The sequence below is a fragment of the Babylonia areolata genome, chromosome 6, assembly GCF_041734735.1.
Source record: "Babylonia areolata isolate BAREFJ2019XMU chromosome 6, ASM4173473v1, whole genome shotgun sequence".
NCBI classification, from domain to species: Eukaryota; Metazoa; Mollusca; class Gastropoda; order Neogastropoda; family Buccinidae; genus Babylonia; species Babylonia areolata.
In genome coordinates, this window is record NC_134881.1 from 42,473,961 (window position 1) to 42,499,958 (window position 25,998).

Sequence of the window (25,998 nt, forward strand, 5' to 3'; positions counted from 1 at the left end):
CCTCCCCCATGTCGGTCCCTTGTTGGTTTCTGTGGCTTGATTTCTTGAGTGATCAGATTGAGATTATCTGTTTCAGTGCCCTTCCGTCCCTCTCCCTCTTTTCCCTTTGGTATCGCTTTCTCTCGGTCTTTTTCCCGTTATTTCCCCAGATTCCATCTCCCACTCTTCTGCTTGTCTGTTTCTCTCCTGTCTGTTTGTCTACCTACCTGCCTTCTCTCTCTCTCTTTCCCTGTCTCTCTCTCTCTGTCTCTCTCTCTGTGTCTCTGTCTCCTTGTCTGTCTCTCTGTCTCTGTCTCTCTCTCTTTCTCTCTCTCTCCCTGTCTCTGTCTCTCTCTCTGTCTCTCTCTCTGTCTCTGTCTCTCTCTTTCTCTGTCTCTCTGTCTCTCTCTGTGTCTCTGTCTCCTTGTCTCTCTCTCTCTTTCTCTGTCTCTCTCTGTGTCTCTCTCTCTCTCTCTCTGTCTCTCTCTCTGTCTCTCTCTGTCTCTCTCTTTCTCTGTCTCTCTCTGTGTCTCTGTCTCCTTGTCTGTCTCCCTGTCTCCATCTCTCTCAGTCTTTCTCCCTGTCTCTCTCTCTCTGTCTGTCTCTGTCCATGTCTCTCTCTCTCTGTCTGTCTGTCTGTCTCTCTGTCTCCTTGTCTGTCTCCCTGTCTCTATCTCTCTCAGTCTTTCTCCCTGTCTCTCTCTGTCTCTGTCTGTCTCTGTCTCTGTCTCCTTGTCTGTCTCCCTGTCTCTCTCTCTCTGTCTGTCTCTGTCTCCCTGTCTCTGTCTCTCTCTGTGTCTGTCTCTGTCTCTCTCTCTCAGTCTCTGTCTCTCTCTCTTTCTCTCTCTCCCTGTCTCTGTTTCTCTCTCTCTGTCTCTCTCTCTCTCAGTCTCTGTCTGTCTGTCTCTCTCTCTCTCTCTCAGTCTCTGTCTGTCTCTCTCTCTTTCAGTCTCCATCTCTCTCTCTCTATCTCTGTCCCTGTCTCCCTCTCTCTGTCTCTCAGTCTCTGTCTCTCTGTCTCTCAATCTCTCTCCCTGTCTTTCAGCATAATAATAGTAATGATAAAGTGACTAAATTCGCCATGTTGTAGCATGAAAAGTAAAACGATAACTTTTAGGGCTTGACCATTGTTTTGATTTCTTTTTCCCTTTCTTTATTTCTGAAGACTTGTGTGATTATGGTGGTGGAGGAGAGGGAGGTGGGGTGAAGAGCTCTAATGATGCCAGAACAAAAAAAAAACAACAACCCATAAATGCATGGTCTGAATGCAGATGAATTTATTTCGGAAGCAGTGGCCTGTGGAAGTTTCTTGTGTAGTGTCTTTACAGACATTATAACAAAAACGAAGCACATACGAGCAGGTTTGTGGGGGCATGGAGGGGGGGGCGGGGGTTGGGGGGGAGGGGGGACGGTTGTGGGGGCATGGAGGGGGTGTGTTATGGGAGTACCGGCATTTCTGGCACTGGTTTTGTGTTCCTTTTAGCTCACATGAGGGCGCACAGTAGTGGAGATCCTGTCAGTAATGGTGTTTTGGGTTGTTAGGTTTTGTTCACATTGCTGGGGCCTTTGGCTCTTGACTTTGGCTTCTTTTGGTTGCTAAAGACACACGTTTGCATGACAAGCATATATATATATATTTTTTTTAAGTTGTTGCTTGACCGTCCTGTTGAATCCCATTTTCCATCCTCCTCCCCCATCCTTCCCTCTCACCCAGTGATTTGTGATGATGATTATCGTGGAGGTGATTATCATGCAGCCATGACCAAACTGAACAGAGTGTGGAAAAGTAACATCCGATTCTCCACAAAATTCAAACTCTACAAAGCCCTGGTAGTCTCCATTGTGCTGTATGGTTGTGAGGCATGGACACTGACGGCCAAAACTGAAAGGAAGATCCAGGCCTTCGAGAACAAATGCCTGAGGAAGCTCCTTCAAATTCCCTGGATTGAGCACAGGACCAATGAACATGTACAGAGCAGAATTGAGAACCTTGCTGAACCTCAGGAACCTCTCCTTTCAACTGTGAAGAGACGCAAGCTGATATGGTTTGGACACAACACTCGACACACCAGCTTGTCCAAAACAATCATGCAAGGCACCATCGAGGGCGGGAGAAGAAGAGGAAGACCGCAGAAGAACTGGCATGAGAACATCAAACAATGGACCGGACTCCACACACGTGAGCTGCTGCCGGCGGCTGCCGACAGAGACAGATGGAGAAGGGAGGTTGCGTCTGCGGTCCTCAGGCTTCCCCCAATGACTACTTTGTAGTTATGGGCCTGAGGTGATGTCAATGGAGGAAGGGTGGTGGTAAGGCCTCTAACGATGCTGAAACAAACAAACAAAAAACAATAATTTAAAACATTTTTTTTAAACATCTCTGGAAACAGAGCATGTGTCTGCGTGTTTTGAATGAAGTCAGTTTTTCTCGGAAGCGGTTGGCCGGTGAACGTTTCTTGCAGCAGTGTCTTAAAAGAAATGAAGCAAAATGTGGGTTGGATTTTGGGGTGGATGTGAGTGGGAGGTTGGATGGAATGGCTGCATTCACTCTATTTGTCTGTGTTTGTTATTTGGGGTCTTTTGTTTTTTTTCGGTTTTTTTTGTTGTTGTTTTTTCTCACCTGAGGCCACACACCAGATAGTGGTGGGTTTCTTCGCATTGCTGTGGGTGGCCATTGGCTCACGAATCGTGCTCCTCTTGGTCACTAAAGTCATGAAAAGTTAGAGAAAAAAAAAAGTTTATGGCATGACCATCTTGTTGAATTCCCAGCCCTGCTGCTGTCGAAACGATTTGTGATGATGTTGATTGTGAAAGTGAGTGGAGAAGGGGTGGTGTGGATGGGGGTGTCAAGAGCTGAAACAAGCAAACAAACCACAAAAAAAAAAACATTGCTCGAACCAGTGTGTGTGTGTGTGCGTGTGTGTGTGCGTGCGCGCGCGCGTGTGTGTGTGTGTGTGTGTGCGTGCGTGCGCGTGCATTGGTGTTTTGAATGCACATGAAGTCGGATGTCTTGGAAGTGTTGACCAGTCCCATAAAGTCAGATGTCTTGGAAGTGTTGGCCAGTCCCATAAAGTCTTGGAAGTGTTGACCAGTCCCATAAAGTCTTGGAAGTGTTGGCCAGTCCCATAAAGTCTTGGAAGTGTTGGCCAGTCCAATGAAGTCTTGGAAGTGTTGGCCAGTCCAGTGAAGTCTTGGAAGTGTTGGCCAGTCCCATAAAGTCTTGGAAGTGTTGACCAGTCCCATGAAGTCATATGTCTTGGAAGTGTTGGCCAGTCCCATAAAGTCTTGGAAGTGTTGACCAGTCCCATGAAGTCAGATGTCTTGGAAGTGTTGGCCAGTTCCATAAAGTCAGATGTCTTGGAGGTGTTGGCCAGTCCCATGAAGTCAGATGTCTTGGAAGTGTTGGCCAGTCCCATAAAGTCTTGGAAGTGTTGACCAGTCCCATGAAGTCAGATGTCTTGGAAGTGTTGGCCAGTTCCATAAAGTCTTGGAAGTGTTGACCAGTCCCATGAAGTCAGATGTCTTGGAAGTGTTGGCCAGTCCCATGAAGTCAGATGTCTTGGAAGTGTTGACCAGTCCCATGAAGTCAGATGTCTTGGAAGTGTTGTCCAGTCCCATGAAGTCAGATGTCTTGGAAGTGTTGACCAGTCCCATGAAGTCAGATGTCTTAGAAGTGTTGACCAGTCCCATAAAGTCTTGGAAGTGTTGTCCAGTCCCATGAAGTCAGATGTCTTGGAAGTGTTGTCCAGTCCCATGAAGTCAGATGTCTTGGAAGTGTTGACCAGTCCCATGAAGTCAGATGTCTTGGAAGTGTTGACCAGTCCCATGAAGTCAGTTGTCTTGGAAGTGTTGGCCAGTCCCATAAAGTCTTGGAAGTGTTGGCCAGTTGGAAGTGTTGGCCAGTCCCATGAAGTCAGATGTCTTAGAAGTGTTGGCCAATCCTATGAAGTCAGATGTCTTAGAAGTGTTGACCAGTCCCATGAATTCAGATATCTTAGAAGTGTTGACCAGTCCCATGAAGTCAGATGTCTTGGAAGTGTTGGCCAGTGAACGTTTCTTGCTGCTATGTCTTTGACAGAAATGAAGCGAATGTGTCACAGGCTTTTGGAGGAGCGGGGTTAGGGAAGAGATGTTTGGTGGGAATGGTTGCATTTCCTCAGCTTCTTTTCTTGTTGTTGTTTTTTGCTCACCCAAGGCCACACAACAGAGGTCAGACACTATCATTCATGTTGTTGGTGTTGTTTTTTTGGGGGAGTGGGGGTGGGGGGTGACGGGGGGTTCACATTGTTTTGGCCTTTAGCTCATGGTTTTTATTCCTTTTTGTCTTTTTAGATAAAGTTTCATCTTAGCATGAAAATATTGGGGGGGGAAAAAAAAGAAAAAAAAAGTTATGGCTTGACTATCGTGTTGATTTTTTTTTTTTCTTTTGATGATTTGTAATGATGGTAGTGGTGGTGACCTCAGGAGGGAGGAGGGGGGGGGTGGTGTCAAGCGCTCAAACGATGCCATAACAAAACACACACAAAAGAACATCGCTAAAAGCGGAGTGTGTGTGTGTGTATGTGTCTGTGTCTGTGTGTGTGTGTGTGTTTTGAATGCAAATGAAGAAAAGAACATCACTAAAAGTTGTGTGTGTGTGTGTGTGTGTGTGTGTGTGTGTGTGTGTTTTGAATGCAAATGAAGTCAGTTTTCTTGGAAGAGGTAACTGATGAACGTATCCTGTTGCAGCGGCCTTCTAGACATGAAGCAAAATGTATGCTGATTTGGGAGAGAGAAGGGGATGTGGGTGGGGGGGGACTTGGAGGGGGTTGGTGGGGGAATTGTTGCATTTCTGGCATTGGTTTTGGGGTTGTTGTTGGGTTGGGTTTTTTTTTTTTTTTTTTTTTTTTTTTGCTCACATGAGGCCATAGATCTGAGGAGGCCCTGTCAGGTTTTTTTGGTTTTTTTTTTTCCTTCTCACATTGCTTTGGCCTTTGGCTCATGACCATTGTTTGTTTTGGTCACTGAAGTCATGAAAAGTATATTAAAAAGATTTTTTTTTAAAGTTTATGGCTTGACAATGTTGCTGAATGCCCTCTCCCCTCCCTCCCCCCATCTCCCCTCCTCCATCTGCCCCTGAAGATTTGTGATGGTGATAATCATGGAGGTGAATGGGGGGGTAGGAGGTGTGTGTAGGGTGATGTCAAAAGCTCGTAACAGTGCTGGAACAAACAAAACACACACATTGCTAGTATTCTGAAAAAGATTTTTTTTTTTTCAAAAAATCCAATAGAAACAAACATTGAAATCAATGCAAATTACATTCTGTCATTTGCATGTCTAGCCATGTTTCAGATTGTGTGTGTGTGTGTGTGTGTGAGCATGAGTTAGTATATGTGTGTGTGTGTGTCTGTGCATGTGTGTCTGTGCATGTGTTCGTGTGTGTGTGTGTGTGTTCTTCCCCATCATTTGCACCCATTCCAGTGGCATTTCTCCTACGTCGCTCATTCCCAAGCCCCTCACACACAGCCACGCCCAGGGTCTGTCTGTCTGCTGCTGTCTCAGCACTAGCAGTCCACAGGAAATCATCATTCTTAGGTTGCCAGGGGCTTCAGAATTCTTTTTGAGACTGAAATAAGCAACGTAATGAGTTTTAGTTTCAGTTTTTCAAGAAGGTGTCATTGCATTCGTACAAATCCATATATTTATATATATATACGCTACACCACATCTGCTAGGCAGATGCTTGATTGCAGCATAACCCAGTGCGCTTGTCAAGCCTTGCGTGCATGCTTATATATTTGTGTACCTATCAGAGTGGATTCCTTTTTTTTTCTTTTTTCTTTTTTTTCTTTTTTTTTTTTTTCTTTTTTTACATGATATTGCCAGAAGAAATGTGCAAACACAAATTAGCTTTTATTCAAGACTGGCATAGCCTCTTTAATCCTGAACAAGCCACACAGAACACATGGACAATACAGAACAAACACATGGTTGCCTCGGTGGTTTTTCAACTTGAAATTAACAAAAAAAATAATGAGGCCAGGAGATGAAATGATTAACAAATAATAAAGAGTGGTAATTCTCTCCATTCACAAGGTACACAACTTCAAGTCAGTGGTTCTTACACTACCGATTCAGCTAGCACACAGGTAAACAAGAGAGGCAAGGCCTTCAAGACTCACTTGTGATACACTTTAAAAAAAAAAAAAAATCCAAGCTTTTTATGTATTGAGTGTAATTTCAAAATGTAATGTTTACGATGAGAAAGATCAGTTTAAAGCAAATTAAGTCCCCTAGCATTAATTACAGAGTAATTTCCCTTTTTTTACTATCTGCACCAAAACGTTTGCAAAATAAATCTTAGCAAAAGAAGTTCCTGTTTGAACAAAAAATGACAATAATGACTGCTCTTGTTGTTGGGTCAGAATATCAGATCAAAGTGCCAAGTTTAGAGAATACAAAAAATATAAATATAACAGTAAATGCAGTTTGCATATAATTAGGCTTCTTTTTTATTTTTTGTGTGCCCATTCCAAAGGTGCAATATTGTTTTAAACAAGATGACTGGAAAGAACTGAATTTTTCCTATTTTTATGCCTAATTTGGTGTCAGCTGACAAAGTATTTGCAGAGAAAATGTCAATGTTAAAGTTTACCACACACACACACACACACACACACACAACCGAACACCGGGTTAAAACATAGACTCACTTTGTTTACACAAGTGAGTCAATAAAAGGTACATTGGAACATCAGCATCAGAAAGAGAATGAGTGTAGACGTGGCTGTGTATAGAGGAGTCAGGTTGTGGGAGTGATGCAAATAAAATACCATGAAAAGAATGTGTGCAGAAGATGTTGGTACCTGAAACATCCAACAGTTTTTAACTTGCTGCTGACCAGATATTTGTCAGTACCTTTGTTCTTTACACAGTACAATACAATACAATACAATACAATACAATACAGTCTTTCCTGAGGAGCTGAACAGTTGAAGGGAGACAATCTTATATGCTTCAAAGGTGTGAAGCATGTTACTTCCCATTAACTCTCTCCATACAAACGGCGAAAGAGATGACGTTAACAGCGTTTCACCCTAATTACCACCATCAAAATATTACAAGCGGAAGGCTCTTACACTGAAGAGGTGAATGTTGACAAAGAATACCACAATTCTGACGTCGGAAGCTAAAGGTTGGGTCATTCAGACACCCACTGGACATCCGAGGGGTCTGTGTAGAGGAGAGAGAGGACTGGCCATACTGAGTGAGTTAAAGATTGGGGGCTGTCCATGTGTGGCATGCAGGGCTGGCCATTTGCAAGTGGGAAAAATGTGTTTAAAAAATTATGTAGTGAAATACATTATCTTACAATACAGTTCAGTACATACTGTATCACCTTACTCACTATTCCTTGCTATAGCATATGTATGTTTATATTGTACTGAACTGAATGGTACAGTACGAATACAACACAATGCAATTCAGTACATCAACTTGCTGCATCTGAGATATCCAGGATATAGAGGCACACTGTAGAACTATGTCTCCTAATCTGTTGATCTGTAAATATTCTTCTTCTTCTTCTTCTTCTGCGTTCGTGGGCTTCAGCTCCCACGTTCACTCGTATATACTCGAGTGGGATTTTACGTGTATGACCGTTTTTACCCCGCCATGTAGGCAGCCATACTCCATTTTCGGGGGTGTGCATGCTGGGTATGTTCTTGTTTCCATAACCCACCGAACGCTGACATGGATTACAGGATCTTTAACATGCGTATTTGATCTTATGCTTGCACATACACACGAAGGGGGTTCAGGCACTGGCAGGTCTGCACATATGCTGACCTGAGAGATCGTAAAAATCTCCACCCTTTACCCACCAGGCACCATCACCGTGATTCGAACCCGAGACCCTCAGATCAAAAGTCCAGCGCTTTAACCATTCGGCTATGGCGCCCGTCTGTAAATATTCTACTTTTGTCAGCAGTGGCATAGAGGAGTGTGTGGCTTGGAAGCAAGGCTTTGGGTTTGATTCCAACAAGGACTGGGTGGGGTTTTTGTTTGGGTTTTTGTGTGTGTGTGTTTGGGGTTTTTTTTGTGTGTGTTTTTTTGCCTATTTTCTATCAAAGCTAGTGTGATGGTCTGGATGCTAATCTTTCAGATAAGAGGATAAATCAAGGTCCTATGTGCTGCATGCACTAAGCATACTTTTTTTTCTTTTCTTTTTTTGTTTTGTTTTTTAATCATGGCAACGAGAGAGTCATCCACCATAAAGTTCTGTTTTTAAAAACAATTGATTGGCAAACGTTTCTTTAAAACAGGTTACCACACAACACCACACCACCCCACACTGTGGTCCACACAGCACTGCAACACATCACACAACATGTTGACCATTTCACACCACAACACATCACCACAACACACCACCACGTATCACACCACCACACAACACATTGCCACACCACACCTCCACGTATCACACCACCACACAACGCATTGCCACACCGCACCAAACACTTCACCACACCACACCATCACGTATCACACCACCACACAATGCATTGCTACACCACACCAAACACTTCATCACACCACACCCCCACGTATCACACCACCACACAACACATTGCCACACCACACCACCACGTATCACACCACCACACAATGCATTGCTACACCGCACCAAACACTTCACCACACCACACCCCCATGTATCACACCACCACACAACGCATTGCCGCACCGCACCACACTACCCCACAGCACACCACACTACCACACAACACCATACCACTACACCACACCAAACCATGACACCATCACAACACAACGCCACAGTATCCACCACAACACACCGACCACCACATACCACACCACATTAACACCACACCACGCCACACCGCACCATTCAGATGGGTGCAGACAACAGGCCACACAATGTCACACGGCCCTACATATACATATGCATGTATTCCAGCCATCCATCCTACGCCCCAAACAACTCCTCAGCCTGAACCATTGAGCGAACTCCCCCCCCCACTGACTACGTAAAGTACAGTGTGCCCTGTTCGCCCCACTGGCCGATTCCTGTGGACAGGGGGGCAGTGATTGAAGGTATTGATTGTGGGGCTGGGGGCTGGGGTCAGAGTCGCCTCTCCAGAGGGAAGGGTGAAGGAGAGGGAAGGGAAGAGAGAGGGAGGAGAGGGAAGGGAGAGGAAGGGGAGAAGGAAGGGAAGGGGAGGGGAGGGAGAGAGAGGAGAGGGGAGGGAGAGGGAGGGAGGGAGAGAGAGGGGAGAGGAGAGGGAAGGGGGAGAGGGCAGGGAGGGGAGAGGGGAGGGAGAAAGAGGAGGGGAGAGGGGAGGGAGGGGAGAGGGAAGGGGAGGGAGAGAGAGGAGAGGGGAGGGAGGGGAGAGGGAAGGGGAGGGAGAGAGAGGAGATGGGAGGGAGGGGAGAGAGAGGGGAGGGAAGAGGAGGGAAAGGGGAGGGAGAGGGAAGGGAACAGGCGCTGTGATTGCAGGCAGGCATCACTGTTGAGTGGCCCCTCCTTGGTCCTTTAGTGATGAGTCTTTTTTTCTTCTTCCTATTTTTCTTTTCTCTTCTGTCTTCTTTTCTTTTTTTTCTCTGTCTCCCAGAACACTCTTGTTAAAAAGGGAGAAACTGAATGAATGCGTCTGATCTTAACCCCTTCACCGCCAAACTTGCATTTATGCACAGGCGTGGTAGAGGACCCATGTCACTGAAAGGTGACCATTCATTGGTCTGTAATCCATGAACCTACCTGCTCTTAATGTTAGGTGGTAGGATAGGCCATATTTTCTATACATCGCATGGGGAATCCCCAGCTGTTCTTAGCCACTGTCTTTTCACTGTGTCTATACCAAAAGGGAATTTCGTACTCTAAATTGACTGGCGGTGAAAGGGTTAAAGGGAAATTTATTCATTCAGATTCTTCATGGGAAATATGTGGGACAGTTGGGGTTTTTTGGTGGTTTTTTATTCATTGGGTGGTTGTTGTTTGTTTTTTTTTTTTGTTTTTTTTTGTTTTTTAGAATGTTTGTCTTAAAAGCAAGAAATAGATGTTGATCAACACATCTCCTAACACCTCTGAGTGTTCACTGATAACACTGCAGCCACAGCATAGGATATTCCCCCAGGACTCCTGATTTGGGACTTAAATTTGTGTATGTGTGTGTGCGCGCGCAAGTGCATGCGCGCGCATGTGTGTGTGTGTACATGCATGTGTGTATGTGTGTGTGTATGTGGAAAAGCCACAGAATATTTTGGCATTATTTTTTGCACATTCAGACTGACTGATCTGTGATCTTTCCACTAATCTATGTATATTTGAAACAGAAAAACACTTATTTTGTGGAACCAAATTACTGTTGCATTTTCTTCTTCTTATCTTTTTTCTTCTTATCTTTTTTTTTCTTCTTTCTTCTTTTTCTTCTATTGGGTCTCATGGGTTCAAAGATACCTCTGCTTTTCTGTTTTCCCAGATACAGTATCTTTTCCTGTATTTCAGGGGTCAACCAAGAAAGCAGGGATTGAAGACTGGACAGAACAGAACAGAACAGAACTGTTTTCCATTCAGTGGAACTGGTTTTGACTCACTTGTGTAAACAAAGTGAGTCTATGTTTTAACCCGGTGTTCGGTTGTCTGTGTGTGTGTATGTGTCCGTGTGTCTGTGTGTCCGTGGTAAACTTTAACATTGACATTTTCTCTGCAAATACTTTGTCAGTTGACACCAAATTTGGCATAAAAATAGGAAAAATTCAGTTCTTTCCAGTCATCTTGTTTAAAACAATATTGCACCTCTGGGATGGGCACAAAAAAATTAAAAAGAAGCCTAATTATATGCAAACTGCATTTACTGTTATATTTATATTTTTTGTATTCTCTAAACTTGGCACTTTGACCTCTTATTCTGACCCAACAACAAGAGGAGTCATTATTATCATTTTTTGTTCAAACAGGAACTTCTTTTGCTAAGCATGGAATTTTTATTTATTTTGCAAACGTGTTGGTGCAGATAGTAAAAAAGGGAAATTACTCTGTAATTAACACTAGGGGACTTAATTTATCACAAGTGAGTCTTGAAGATCTTGCCTCTCTTCTTTTGTTTTGTTTTTGTTTTGTTTTTCAACATTTTTTATTCAGACAAAGGTTTACAGATACAGAATTTATATGTTTTGTGCATTAGAAAGTATAGGGTAAGCATATAATCAAGTTCTAAGTACTGACAAATCTATAACAGCAAAACAATATAAGTTCAATAGCAAAATTCCAAGGTAGCATTGTGTAGCTTAATCTTGTATCAAACAGTTATAAAGTGCCCATTTTTCCACAAACTTGTTCTATTCCATAGTTATGTTGAAGGCATACTTGTCTACTTCATATGCCTGTTTGAGGTCTTTTTTGAACATTTGTTATGTTGGTTTTACTTTGTTGATTCTACATTTGTATACATAGAATTTAGCTACCAATAAAATATATGAGAAACATTCATCAGTTTTCATTTTGTTATGTCCAAAAAGCACCAGTGTGTCATTCAGGTTAAGTCTATCACAATGTAAACACTTTTCTTTTAAATATCTCACAAACTCCTTCCAAAAATGTTGTATATGGTTGCATTCCCATAAATAATGCCCAATACAAAAATTACACATATTATGTGGGAGTATTCCCATCTTCATCAAAACCGAATTTGTCACAAGAATATGATAATTAATTTTCATCTGGAACCATTTTAACTTTATTTCATGTTTTTGGTTTGGGTTTGTTTTTTTGTATTTGGAACTGGTTTTCATAGAGGCATTTGATGGAGACATGGAAAGAAAACAGAACCGAAGCTGTTGCGCTGATTGAAAGCCACAGATATTGCCTGACAGGGAAAAATGATTTGTTGCTTGTTGGAGGAGAAGAAGATCACTGGCAGATTGTTTTGGTGGGACATTTTATAAATGTCACTGCATGCCTGACAGTTTGGTATTTGTCCTTTTTTATTTATTTATTTATTCATGCATCGGAAGGAGAACCAGAATTTAGATAGGGTGGAGTGTGTATTGTGTCAGTGAGAACTGAGAACACATCAAACACACATACACATGCATATATATATATGTGTGAGTGTGTGTGTGTGTGTGTGTATACAAACACACATGAAGAACACACATATGTACGTATATGGACACACTGTTGGTCTATGTCAGTGTGTGTGTTTATGTGAGTGTGCATGCATGCATGCGTGCGTGTGTGCATGCATATGTTTGTACACTGTGTGAACTGTACAGTTACCCCACAGCATGTTGTTTGCATCTGTGTAGACCAGAACGACTCCAGTGTCATTGTTTGTTTTCTACTCTCCAACAGCATGAGACGATAAACCAAGATCCCATGTGCAGCATGCAATTTATGCTCATTAAAGAACCCACGGCAACAAAAGGGTTGTCCCAGGCAAAATTCTGTAGAAAAATCCCCTTCAATAGGAAAACAAATATATGATTAACTTCAGTCAGGAAAAAAATACAAAAAAAAAGGGGTGGGACTCTCGGTGTACTGACGTACTTTCCCCTGGGGAGAGCAGCCCGAATTTCACAACACAGAGAAATCTATTGTGATAAAAAGAGTTATACAATACATTACAATACATGTTGTTTGTGTCTGTGTAGGCCAGAATGATTCTAGTGTCCTTGTTTATTTTTTTTTTCTTTTGTCCAACAGCGTGTTGTTTGTGTCTGTATTGGCCAGAACGATTCCAGCATCCTTGTTTTTGGGTGTGTTTTTTTCTTCTCTCCAACAGCAAATTGCTTGTGTCTGTGCAGGCTAGAATGACTCCAGCGTCCTCATTTTTTTGTTTTTATTGTCTCTCCAACAGGACGTTGTTTGTGTCTGTGTAGGCCAGAACGACTCCAGCGTCCTTTTTTTTAATTTTTTTTTTTATTGTCTCTCCAACAGGACGTTGTTTGTGTCTGTGTAGGCCAGAACAACTCCAGCGTTCTTATTTTTTTGTTTTTTGTCTCTCCAACAGGATGTTTGTGTAGCGTCCTTGTTTTGTTTTGTTTTTTGTCTCTCCAACAGGATGTTGTGTATATCTGTGCAGGCCAGAACAATTCCAGCATCCTTGTTTTTGTTTGTTTTTTTCTTCTCTCCAACAGCAATTTGATTGTGTCTGTGCAGGCCAGAACGACTCCAGCGTTCTTATTTTTTTGTTTTTTTGTCTCTCCAGCAGCAAATTGTTTATGTCTGTGTAGGCCAGAACGATTCCACCGTCCTTGTTTTTTTTGTTTTATTTTTCTTCTCTCCAACAGCAAATTGTTTATGTCTGTGCAGGCCAGAGCGATTCCAGCGTCCTGCAGACAGACAGCAGCTCAGAGTCAGAGGCGGACGTGGTGACGGACGGCTGCGGGTCCCCGCGGATGCAGCGGCGGCGGCGACAGAAAGTGTTCCGCGCAGAGAGGGTGGATCGCAGCATCACCTTCCGCACGCTGGACGAACTGCTGTACAACGACAATCTGCCTGAGGTACTGTGGGTTGGGTTGGGTGGTGTGGTGTGGTGTGGTATTGTGTGGTGTGGTGTTGTGTTGTGTGGTGTGGTGTTGTTTTGTGTGGTGTGTTGTGTTGTATTGTGTGGTGTTGTGTTGTGTGGTGTTGTATTGTGTGGTGTTGTGTTTTGTTGTTTTGTGTTGCGTTGCGTTGTGTGGTGTTGTGTTGTGTGGTGTTGCGTTGTGTAGTGTTGTGTCATGTTGCGTAGTATTGTATTGTGTGGTGTTGTGTTGTGTGGTGTTGCGTTGTGTAGTGTTGTGTCATGTTGCATAGTATTGTATTGTGTGGTGTTGTGTTGTGTTGTGTATGTGTGTTTCTTTCCTTTTCTGTCTGCAATGCGTTTTGCTGTCAGAAGTGGATATTTCTACAGAATTTTGCCAAGAACATCCCTTTCGTCACTGTGAGTTCCTTTGCACACGCTGTGTACATGCTGCACATGGGACTCTAGTTTATTGTCTCATCTAAATGACCAGCACCAACCACACCACCATTCGAGGTCTAGCAGAATGGTGGGGGGCAGGAGTGGGGGGTTGTGGGTGTGGGGGGGGGGGGAATAAAAATCCCTGTCCCTGTATGGGACATGAACCCATGGACACTCACTTCCCCTGTAGGGCACACTACCAACTGGGCCACAGTTCGACATGCAGGTTGTCTGTCACAGGGGGGTGTGTCCGATGGGTTTGTGTGCTGCACTTTTGATGATGGAGGTTTCGGGAGATGGTGGTGGTGGTGGAGAGGGGAAGAAGGTGGTGGAGGTGAGGTAGGATGGGGTGGGGTGGGGTGGGGGGTTGCTTGACAAGTGCTGATGGCAAAATCCAGAGGAGACAGTTTCAGTTTTGTATTGATAACCTCTGCTTCAGTTTTTTATATGATAGTCAGTCATGTCCAACTATGACCATCAGAACAGCAGAGGAGGCAACTGTTGTTCTGACTATTTTGGCTGGAATTTGATTATAATGGAGAGTGTCTTGCCCAAGTTACATCCCTACTCTCTCAGCCAAGAGGGTTTTAGGACAGCTGGCGTTGGGATGGTTCCCAAAGGCCAACCAGCCCACAAGCCTGCAGCACTAAGAGCCAGTGCAATTTTGCCTCCTAGTTTGAGAGTCATAGTCCTTCACAAAAGACTAAGCTGTAAATGATTTCCCATTGACTGGAGAAACCATTGATAATACAACTCTCACTTTGCTGTTGGCCCAAATGTAAACTTATGTCAATCTGTGATATAAGTAATAACAAAGTAATTCAACAACAGCAGTGTCAGTTAAGAGTAATGCAATGATTACATTCATGATAATCATTTTTTTTATTTTTTGAGAATTTGTTAGTATTCATTATGCCTTTCTTCTTGTGACAATTTTGCTGACACTGACAACCTGATACAGTAGTTGTTATCCCATGTATGTACTTTAACAAATGAAGCTGACAAGGCTTCTTATGAAGTTAGGCAGCGTGTGTGACTTTTCACAAGTGTTTTTGGTTCTCGTGACCCACAGTTGTAAAGAAGCTGATGATATTTTTTTTTAACTTGTTTGTAAAGTCTAACTCGTGTGTGTGTGTGTGTGTATGTGTGTCTGTGTCTGTGTGCATGGGCATGTATATGAATGTGTGTGTGTGTGTGTGTCTGTGTGTGTATGGGCATGCATGTAAATGTGTGTATGTGCATGCATGTGTGTGTGTGTGTGTGTGTCCGTATGCATGTTTCTTTTCTACTCCCTACCCCCGCCCCCCTCACCCCTACCCCCGAACAGAGCAACAAGCTGGTGGAGGTGACGTCCAACATATGGGGCACCAAGTTCCAGATCACGGGCATGGCGTCCTACCTGCCCAGCACCCTGGGCACCGTGGTCTACAAGACCAGCCTGCTGCACCTGCAGCCCCGACAGATGACCATCAATCTGCAGGAGATCTGCGGCAGTGCACAGCCCCTCGCCCTCGCCCGGGACCCGAACTTCACCCCCGCTGCTGCTAGTGACGAGGACGAGGACAGCTCTTGTGAGAGATGGGGGGAGTGGGGTGTGCGTGGGGTGGGGTGGGGTGGTGGTGGTGGTGAGAGTAGGAGGTAGGGGTTTGGGGTAAGGGTAGGTCTTGTGAGAAAGGGATGTGGGGGTCTGGGGCGGGGGGGGGGGTGAAGGTAGTGGGTAGGTGTTTGGGGTAAGGGTAGGTCTTGTGAGAAAGGGATGTGGGGGTCTGGGGGGGGGGGGGGTGAAGATAGTGGGTAGGTGTTTGGGGTAAGGGTAGGTCTTTTGAGAAAGGGGGGTGGGGGTCTGGGGGGGGGGGGGTGAGGGTAGGGGGTAGGTGTTTGGGGTAAGGGTAGGTCTTGTGAGAAAGGGATGTGGGGGTCTGGGGGGGGGTGAAGGTAGTGGGTAGGTGTTTGGGGTAAGGGTAGGTCTTGTGAGAAAGGGGGGTGGGGGTCTGGGGGGGGGTGAAGGTAGTGGGAAGGTGTTTGGGGTAAGGATAGGTCTTTTGAGAAAGGGGGGTGGGGGTCTGGGGGGGGGTGAAGGTAGTGGGTAGGTGTTTGGGGTAAGGGTAGGTCTTTTGAGAAAGGGGGGTGGGGGTCTGGGGGGGGGGTGAAGGTAGTGGGTAGGTGTTTGGGGTAAGGATAGGTCTTTTGAGAAAGGGGGGTGGGGTCTGGGGGGGGGGGTGTGAGGGTAGGGGGTAGGTGTTTGGGGTAAGGGTAGGTCTTGTGAGAAAGGGATGTGGGGGTCGGGGGGGGGGGGGGGGGGGGTGAGGGTAGTGGGTAGGTGTTTGGGGTAAGGGTAGGTCTTGTGAGAAAGGGATGTGGGGGTCTGGGGGGGGTGAGGGTAGGGGGTAGGTGTTTGGGGTAAGGGTAGGTCTTGTGAGAAAGGGATGTGGGGGTCGGGGAGGGGGTGAGGGTAGTGGGTAGGTGTTTGGGGTAAGAGTAGGTCTTGTGAGAAAGGGATGTGGGGGTCTGGGGGTGTGTGAAGGTAGTGGGTAGGTGTTTGGGGTAAGGGTAGGTCTTGTGAGAAAGGGATGTGGGGGTCGGGGAGGGGGTGAGGGTAGTGGGTAGGTGTTTGGGGTAAGAGTAGGTCTTGTGAGAAAGGGATGTGGGGGTCTGGGGGTGTGTGAAGGTAGTGGGTAGGTGTTTGGGGTAAGGGTAGGTCTTGTGAGAAAGGGAGGTGGGGGTCTGGGGGGGGTGTTGGGGTAGGTGTTTGGGGTAAGGGTAGGTCTTGTGAGAAAGGGATGTGGGGGTGAGGGGGGGGGGGGTGAGGGTAGTGGGTAGGTGTTTGGGGTGTGGGGTAGGGGTAAGTCTTGTGAGAAATGGAGGTGGGGGTCTGGGGGGGGTGAGGGTAGGGGGTAGGTGTTTGGGGTGTGGGGTAGGGGTAAGTCTTGTGAGAAATGGAGGTGGGGGTCTGGGGGGGGGGTGAGGGTAGGTGTTTGGGGTTGGGGGGTCTGTTTTTGTTTGTTTGTTGTTGTTGTTGTGTTGGGTTTCAGGGTTTGTTGTGGGTATTTTTTTGTTTGTTTGTTTTTTTGGGGGGGTGTTGTTCGTGTGTTTTGTTTTCTGTTTATGTGTGGGTCTGTTGTTTCTGTTTATATATCTGTTTGTTTTCTGTTATTGTATCTCTTTCGTTTATGTTTTTGTTTGTCTCTTTGATTTCTGTGTGTGTATCTGTTTGTTTTCTGTTAATGTATCTCTTTATTGTCTACAATCACCCGTATTTTAACAGGACATTTGATAAAGTTCATCATTGTTTCTGTTTTGTTTTGTTTTTTATTTATTTGTGTTGTTTTGGTCAATAAATGAATTTTATTTGTTGAAGAAATGGAATGCGCTAGGGGTTACATTTTGTGTGTTTTTTGTATCTGTTTGTTTGTGTCAATATTTTGTTTATTTGTTAATATTTGCCTTTTTTTGGTTTTATTTATTTTATTGCATTCTTGTTAAATCTTGATTTTATTCTGTACTGGAGGGAGGTCTGTGTGTGTTTTTGTGCAGGCATAGATACGTGTGTGTTCATATGTGTATGTGTGCATGCATACATACAGGTGTGTTTTGTGTGTGTGTGTGTGTGTGTGTGTGTGTGTGGTAATATTTTTACCCCATCAGGTTTCCAGTAAGTGTCACAAGTGAACAAGAATTCAACCACAACAGTGTGAATCTTTGTGAATGTTTGATTTACCTTTAAAAAGATATATATATATTCAAAGCAGAAATTCACCAATAATAACTATAGCCTTGTCATTCTTCTTTTTGCCTGCACTGAATGCACACCTCACAAGAGGCCTGAGTATATCAGTTTATCCGAAAGACTGGCAAATTCAGCCAGAACTTTTCCTGTCTTTTGAAAACTAGTTACTTAAACCAGTTTGTAATTCATTGTGTGTTGAAGTAAATGAGCGGGTATTATATATATATATATATATATATATTTTTTTTTTTTTTTTTTTTTTTTTTTTTTATTGTGCATTTGTGAATGTGTGTGTGTGTGCAAATGTAGGGGCATGCACATGTGTATGTGTGTACATGCTGTTGTGTGCCTACGTTCTAACTGTGCATGCATCATCCATTATTCCCCTTCTTTGTGGTGCAGTATATTCTCTTTTTGGCAACTGAACCAGCGTCTCTAACTCCTCCACAGGGCCAGGGGAGAGTGACGGCGCCGACCTGGCCCAGACGTGTCAGTCGGTCAACTTCCCTCCTGACAGCTGGAGCGACATCGGCTCCGCCCAGGTGTGCTGCGTGGATGTGCAGACCCCCAATGCAGCCACCGTCACCCCCGTGCACACCAATACCAATGCCTCCCAGGACCTGGAGGCGGCCTGTGTCTTTGTCAGCAACAACGGGAGTAACGGCAAAGTGGGGTCTGGGGGTGGTGGGGGTGCGGGGGGAGGGACCTGTTCAGTGGCTGCCGACAGCAGCAGCGTGCAGTCATCCACGGTGGACGGGATTAACGGTGAGGCGGACTTGGTGTCGAACAGCTCCAAAGACATGTACGCCGCTCAGGGGGCCCGGCCCAAAGTGTGTAGCGGCGGCCGGAGCTCCCAGCCGAAGAGACCCTCCACGGTGAAGACCTCGCCCCCCAGCCCCTCCCACAGCGCCTATGCAAACGGAAGTGTAGCCACCACCACCCTCCCCACCAGCCCCACCACCGCCCTCACCATGACGCAGTCGTTGTCGTGTTCGTTATCGTCCTCCGCCGCCAACGTGAGTGCAGAACTGGTGGACACTTCGGCGATCGTGCCGGCGGAGTTGACATGTTCCCCGGTCAGCCCGGAGCCAGAGGTGGCGGGCATGCTGAAGCGCATCTCCTGCGGGGGGAGTGAGGGGGGGTGGAGGTGGGCTGACCCTGCCTCCCACCCCATTAAGCACATAGAAGGGGATGCGTTGGTGGCGGAAGCGTCGGACCTTCAGCACGAGAACAACCTGGTGGCCGACTGCAGCTCCTCGGCCCCCTCCAGCGTGGTGCTGGCACGACGGCTGTACCTGGCGCAGAATCCTAGTGAAGACCGGCAGGAGCCGGGCAGCGACAGCGAGGACTCCTCCCCCCTGCTGGACGCAGACCACCCCCCTACCCACGGCGGTCTGGAGAACAAAGGGGCCAGCCTGGACTGTCTGGATGAGCAGGACGAGAGGGACACCCGCACCAAGTATGTTCTCGACTCACTCAAGGCCGCCCTCAAAGCCCCGCCCACCACCACCACCCCCAACCTCCTGTCCAACGGGGTGAACGGGGTGAACGGCAGTGACATCGAGATCCTGCACAGCACATCCCTGCCCTCCTCCCCCATCCGTGGGGCCAGCAAGGCGGAGACGCCCACACGCAAGATGCGGGAGGAGGTGCTGAAGGGGCAGTGCCACCACCTGAGCCCTGTGCTGCGGAGGAAGGGGGGCAAGGGGGCGGGGGCGGGAGGAGGGGGTGTTGGGGGCTTGGAGAGTTTGGAGGATGACCTGGTGCTGACGGTGATGGAGGACTTCAAAGGCGGGCAGACCTACCACAACCTGGAGACCTTCCAGAAGGCGCAGCTCAAACACAAGGTCAGTCAGCATCACCTGTCTCTGCTGATGTTGTTGACGTCGTGTCTCTGACAGCTGATGTTAGTATCGTATGTCTGAACTGCTGTCGGTATCATGTATCTCAGCTGATGTTGGTATCATGTATCTGAACTGATGTTGACATCATGTATCTCAGCTGATGTAAAATCAGAAAAACTCTGAGCACCCCCCAAAAAATAGTATGGCTGCCTACATGGTGGGGTAAAAACGGGTATACATGTAAAAGTCCAATCATGTACATTTGAGTGAACGTAGGAGTTGCAGCCCACGAACAAAGAAGAAGTACTCAGAGCACTACATGTACGCTTGGTGCAATACTAAGCTTTATAACATCACATGGAATCAATGTGTGAATGGATATTTATTGTTCTGCCTATATATATTGTTTTGATTCAGAGTGAATACTATGGTATCACATGGAATCAATGTATGAATGAGTATGTGTTGTTCTGCCTATATTGTTTTGATTTAGAGCAAGTTTTACAGCATCACATTGAATCAATATATGAATGAATCAAGTGTTGTTCTCCCTATATTTCAATGTGGAATGATTAATATTCAGAGCAGTGTAAAGTTGTAGCTTTCTAATGTTCACATTATATTTATCATTGTATTTATAAACCTCTGTGTGAATTGTGAAATGTTGAAAAAAAAGTGTCCATTGTACAAGCATAAGGTCAGATGGTCAAGGCCTGACTCAGCGTGTTGGGTTACGCTGCTGCTAAGTAGATGTGGTGTAGTGTATATGGATTTGTCCAAGCACAGTGATGCCTCCTTGAGCAGCTGAACCTGAACATGGTCAGTGTATGGAACATGTCTCAACTGATATTACATCTGATATATCCTGGTTTTCCAAACACATTTGTATGGCTACATTTCACATTTCACTGCCTCATGACGTAGATGGTGTTTCTGGCTATGGCACATTTCTGTTCTATTCTATTTTAATGCATGTATCCACCAGCATCATGTATACTGTTTCAGCTAATTATCAAGGCAGTGGATTTATTTGTGTTGTGCACAGAGTCTAGGCATTGTGTATTATCATTGCCAACAGGAGTGTGTACACACACTGATGCAGCAAACAATCAAGACCATAAACGGTGTATAAATTTAGGTTCCATATTATACAGATTTCTGTACTGGCATTTTGGAGGCTTCTTCTTTATTTTACAGTAAGAGGTAGACTAAAAGAATCTTGGTAAAAGTCGACTTACTTGGGATAAAAGAGGCAACGTATCGAGCCACAGGCTCTTCTTCAGACAAACTTTACTTTGTCTCAGTTTTAAGACATGGACATTAGTTGAATGGGACCTGGACCCTGGCTGTATTCTTTTCAGCATCACAAAAGATTGGTCACTTCCACCAGTGTTACATACAAATGGAGACACTGGATATCCTTAGTGCTGACAGGAGTGTACAGGACTTCTGATGAGTTAGAAATCTGGGGGATCCCAGTCTACCTTCAGAGAGTGACATCTGTGCTGCAGTCAATCAAATCTGCATTGCCACACACACACACACACACACACACACAACACAACACAACACAACACAACACAACACACACACAGCTTCTGGTCATAATTGTCGGGGTTTCTGTGCCAAGAAGTGACAAAGGGAAAGAACTGTTCTTTGTAGTTCGTCAGATTGCAGTTCCCATTCAGGATTCTCACTCTCTTTATGTGTTTTGTTGTTGTTGTTGTTTTCCATAGATTTTCAGAACAATCCAAGAACCTGCTCGATTAACGTGCAGCACGTCCTTTCTATTTTCAGAGCGCAAGGGATGCATGTTTAACTCACTCGGGATGACAAGTTTTCTCCCTTGCTTTTCCCCACAGATGGCCCATTTGTAAGGGTTTGGAAAAAAAATTACAAAAAATACAAAATACTGTGTAAGAAAATGAAACTTTCAGAACTGGTTTATTATGTGTTGAGCTATTACATATTAAAAAAAATCAAATTTCTCATCTTATTTTTACAGTTTTGCCATATGTAGAAAATACTGCCAATTTTTCACCCCAGATCACCATACCCATGCTCGCTTTCTGCATTAAATTCGCTTTCTTCTTTGTCATCATCCACCTCTTCAGTGTCCGACCCTTCAGTTTGTAGCATTTCAAGTACTTCGGCAACCCTAAAATGTTGCCGTCACTGCCTTGTTCACTTCACAACATTCTGAGAAGAGCCCGCTTTGCTAACAGGCTGGCACGCGAGCAGACGACCGGTCAGTGACTTTGTCAGCGTGTGTGCGAGACAGGCCACACATCCCAGGCTGACCAATCACAGTGTTTGATTGTGGAGTGACCCAGAATAGCGCACTCTGCTTGGCTAATCACAAAATCACGTGTACAGGGCATGATGGAATTTTACTTTCGGAGAATGCTATTCCATTCCTTCGTCCGAATCCGAATACGTTTTGTGTAGGAATGCGTGAGCATTCTCACGCATTCCTTCGTCCGGAGAGAGTTAAGCGTTACCGCAAGCCGTGTGTCCTCGGCGCTGACTGTGATGCTCACACATTGTTTCAGTTGCGGAGAGCGCAGGGAAGCTGTGGGGGGATGTTCCAGATGCACAACAAGGCCCCCCTGTGGAACGAGAACAGCCAGGTGTACCAGCTGGACTTTGGGGGGAGGGTCACACAGGAGTCTGCCAAGAACTTCCAGATTGAGCTGCAGGGCAAACAGGTGAGGGAGCAGGTAGCGGAACGAGTCGGTGGAGGAGTGGCCCAGTGGGCAGTGGGTAATGCACCCAACCAGGAAGCAAGTCTCTACAGGTTCAAACCTCATGTACTACACAGACCATGATTGGTTGTTTCATCCACATACATGTTTCACGTGTGTATCCACACTTCCACATACATATTTCACGTGTGTATCCACACTTCCACATACATGTTTCACGTGTGTATACACACTTTCACATACATGTTTCATATGTGTATCGACACTTCCACATACATGTTTCACGTGTGTATACACACTTCCACATACATGTTTCATGTGTGTATCCACACTTCCACATACATATTTCATGTGTGTATACACACTTCCACATACATGTTTCATGTGTGTATCCACACTTCCACATACATATTTCATGTGTGTATACACACTTCCACATACATGTTTCATGTGTGTATCCACACTTCCACATACATATTTCATGTGTGTATCAACACTTCCACATACATATTTCATATGTGTATCCACACTTCCACATACATATTTCATATGTGTATCCACACTTCCACATATATGTTTCATATGTGTATCCACACTTCCACATACATATTTCATATGTGTATACACACTTCCACATACATGTTTCATATGTGTATCGACACTTCCACATACATATTTCATATGCGTATCCACACTTCCACATACATGTTTCCCGTGTGTATACACACTTCGACATACATGTTTCATATGTGTATCCACACTTCCACATACATGTTTCCTGTGTGTATACACACTTCCACATACATGTTTCATATGTGTATCCACACTGTCTTTTTTTCCCCCTTTTTTTTGTGTCCGATACTACTGACAGTGAAAAATGTAAAAGTCTTGTAGTCCCATGCCTTCTGCAAGAGTCACAGAAGGCTTGGCCTCTCCTGTTTATTTTCTACTGGCCTACAGCATGGTGCAGTAGCAACAGGTGCAGCCGCAATAGTAATCACGGTGAGCAGTGGCATATTGGTGGTCTTGTGTGTGACTGTTGGTGGGGTTAAATGCAAGATTATCATGATTGTGTAGACGGGTGATGCGCTCTGAAAGGATAGACAGCAAAAAAAAAAAAGATTTTAACCTTGCCCCCACGCTGACCTTCCTAGTCCATTAAGAGAAAACAAAACACAAATAAAACTCTGCAACAAACTGTAACATAAAAGTTTTTCACGTTTGTGTGTGTGTGTGAATAGAATAGAATAGAATAGATTTTATTGTCATGAAACCGTAAGGTTTATAAGACACAAGTGCAATGGTAAATGAATGAACGAATGAAAAACACACAATTAATCAATCAGTTAATGCAGTAAATTGCAGCAGCATTCATAAACAAATTTTCCCAATCTTGTTTGTATATATTCATCATCTGTTAGCATCACCTGACTGGGAATATGTCCTGTGTTATTTGAATTTTGAATATCCTTTAAAAATTGTTGCCTTAAGGTTTTATATTTAATACAATGATCAAGAAGATGGATTTCGTCTTCCAGGATGTTACACTTGTTGCACAATCTGTCTTCTTGTGGAATATTTAAATATCTACCTTTCTCAATCTTTTGGTCATGCGCGCTTATTCTGAGTTGCGTGTGTGTACAGGTGATGCAGTTTGGGAGGATAGACAGCAACGCCTACACCCTGGACTTCCAGTACCCCTTCACCGCGCTGCAAGCCTTCGCTGTGGCTCTGGCCAACGTCACACAGCGCCTCAAGTAGTCGAGGAGTGGGCGTGGCAGTGGCTGACTCCGCCCACCGTGTCTTGACGCCCCCAGGGAGCCAAGTTCACTGGTGACGGGTTTTGGTCCAGAGTGTGAGACATCTTCATGGAAGTGACTGCAGTCGTCATGGGTCTTGGTTCAGTGTTTGACGTCTTCATGGAAGTGACTTTAGTGATCCTGGGTCTTGGTTCAGTGTTCGGCGTCTTCATGGAACCAACTTTGTCTGTCACAGGCGTTGGTTCAGTGTTTTACATCCTCATGAAAGTGACTTCAGTGATCCTGGGTCTTGGTTCACAGTTTGACGTCTTCATGGAAGTGACTTTAGTGATCCTGGGTCTTGGTTCAGTGTTCGGCGTCTTCATGGAAGTGACTTTAGTGATCCTGGGTCTTGGTTCACAGTTTGACGTCTTCATGGAAGTGACTTTAGTGATCCTGGGTCTTGGTTCAGTGTTCGGCGTCTTCATGGAAGTGACTTTAGTGATCCTGGGTCTTGGTTCACAGTTTGACGTCTTTACCAGCTTGGCTTGTTATGAGTCTTGGTTGAGTTGATGTCTTCATGAAACCGACTTCAGTTGGCACGGGTCTTGGTTCAGTGTTTGACAACTTCATGAAACCAACTTCAGTTGACACGGGTCTTGGTTCAGTGTTTGACAACTTCATGGAACCGACTTCAGTTGACACGGGTCTTGGTTCAGTGTTTGACAACTTCATGGAACCGACTTCAGTTGACACGGGTCTTGGTTCAGTGTTTGACAACTTCATGGAACCGACTTCAGTTGACACAGGTCTTGGTTCAGTGTTTGACAACTTCATGGAACCGACTTCAGTTGACACGGGTCTTGGTTCATTGTTTGACAACTTCATGGAACCGACTTCAGTTTTCATGGGCCTTGGTTCAGTGTTTGACAACTTCATGGAACCGACTTCAGTTTTCATGGGCCTTGGTTCAGTGTTTGACAACTTCATGGAACTGACTTCAGTTGACACGGGTCTTGGTTCAGTGTTTGACAACTTCATGGAACTGACTTCAGTTTTCATGGGTCTTGGTTCAGTGTTTGACAACTTCATGGAACTGACTTCAGTTGACACGGGTCTTGGTTCAGTGTTTGATAACTTCATGAAATGGACTTCAGTTGACACGGGTCTTGGTTCAGTGTTTGACAAATTCGTGGAGCCGACTTCAGTTTTCATGGGCCTTGGTTCAGTGTTTGATAACTTCATGAAACTGACTTCAGTTGACACGGGTCTTGGTTCAGTGTTTGACAACTTCATGGAACTGACTTCAGTTGACACGGGTCTTGGTTCAGTGTTTGACAACTTCATGGAACTGACTTCAGTTGACACGGGTCTTGGTTCAGTGTTTGACAACTTCATGGAACCGACTCAGTTTTCATGGGCCTTGGTTCAGTGTTTGACAACTTCATGGAACCGACTTCAGTTGACACAGGTCTTGGTTCAGTGTTTGACAACTTCATGAAACTGACTTCAGTTGACACGGGTCTTGGTTCAGTGTTTGACAACTTCATGGAACTGACTTCAGTTGACACGGGTCTTGGTTCAGTGTTTGACAACTTCATGGAACCGACTTCAGTTGACACGGGTCTTGGTTCATTGTTTGACAACTTCATGGAACCAACTTCAGTTTTCATGGGCCTTGGTTCAGTGTTTGACAACTTCATGGAACCGACTTCAGTTTTCATGGGCCTTGGTTCAGTGTTTGACAACTTCATGGAACCGACTTCAGTTGACACAGGTCTTGGTTCAGTGTTTGACAACTTCATGAAATGGACTTCAGTTTTCATGGGTCTTGGTTCAGTGTTTGACAACTTCATGGAACTGACTTCAGTTGACACGGGTCTTGGTTCAGTGTTTGATAACTTCATGAAATGGACTTCAGTTGACACGGGTCCTGGTTCAGTGTTTGACAACTTCATGGAACCAACTTCAGTTGACACGGGTCTTGGTTCAGTGTTTGACAACTTCATGGAGCCGACTTCAGTTGACACGGGGCTTGGTCTCTCTAGC

General features: G+C 45.0%; 1 protein-coding gene across 2 annotated transcripts in view; it reads left to right on the forward strand.

The window, feature by feature from the left end:
* LOC143283408 (tubby-related protein 4-like) overlaps window positions 1–24,301 on the forward strand; it is an 84,687-nt gene extending 60,386 nt beyond the window's left edge. For both annotated transcript variants that reach the window (XM_076589626.1, XM_076589628.1), the window contains exons 10-14: window positions 13,301–13,491; window positions 15,262–15,505; window positions 18,112–19,508; window positions 22,058–22,213; window positions 23,855–24,301. In XM_076589626.1, the coding sequence (XP_076445741.1) occupies window positions 13,301–13,491; window positions 15,262–15,505; window positions 18,112–19,508; window positions 22,058–22,213; window positions 23,855–23,971 (2,105 nt within the window). In that variant the 3' untranslated portion in view covers window positions 23,972–24,301. The remainder of the gene's footprint in view (window positions 1–13,300; window positions 13,492–15,261; window positions 15,506–18,111; window positions 19,509–22,057; window positions 22,214–23,854) is intronic.
* Window positions 24,302–25,998: the final 1,697 nt, after the last annotated feature.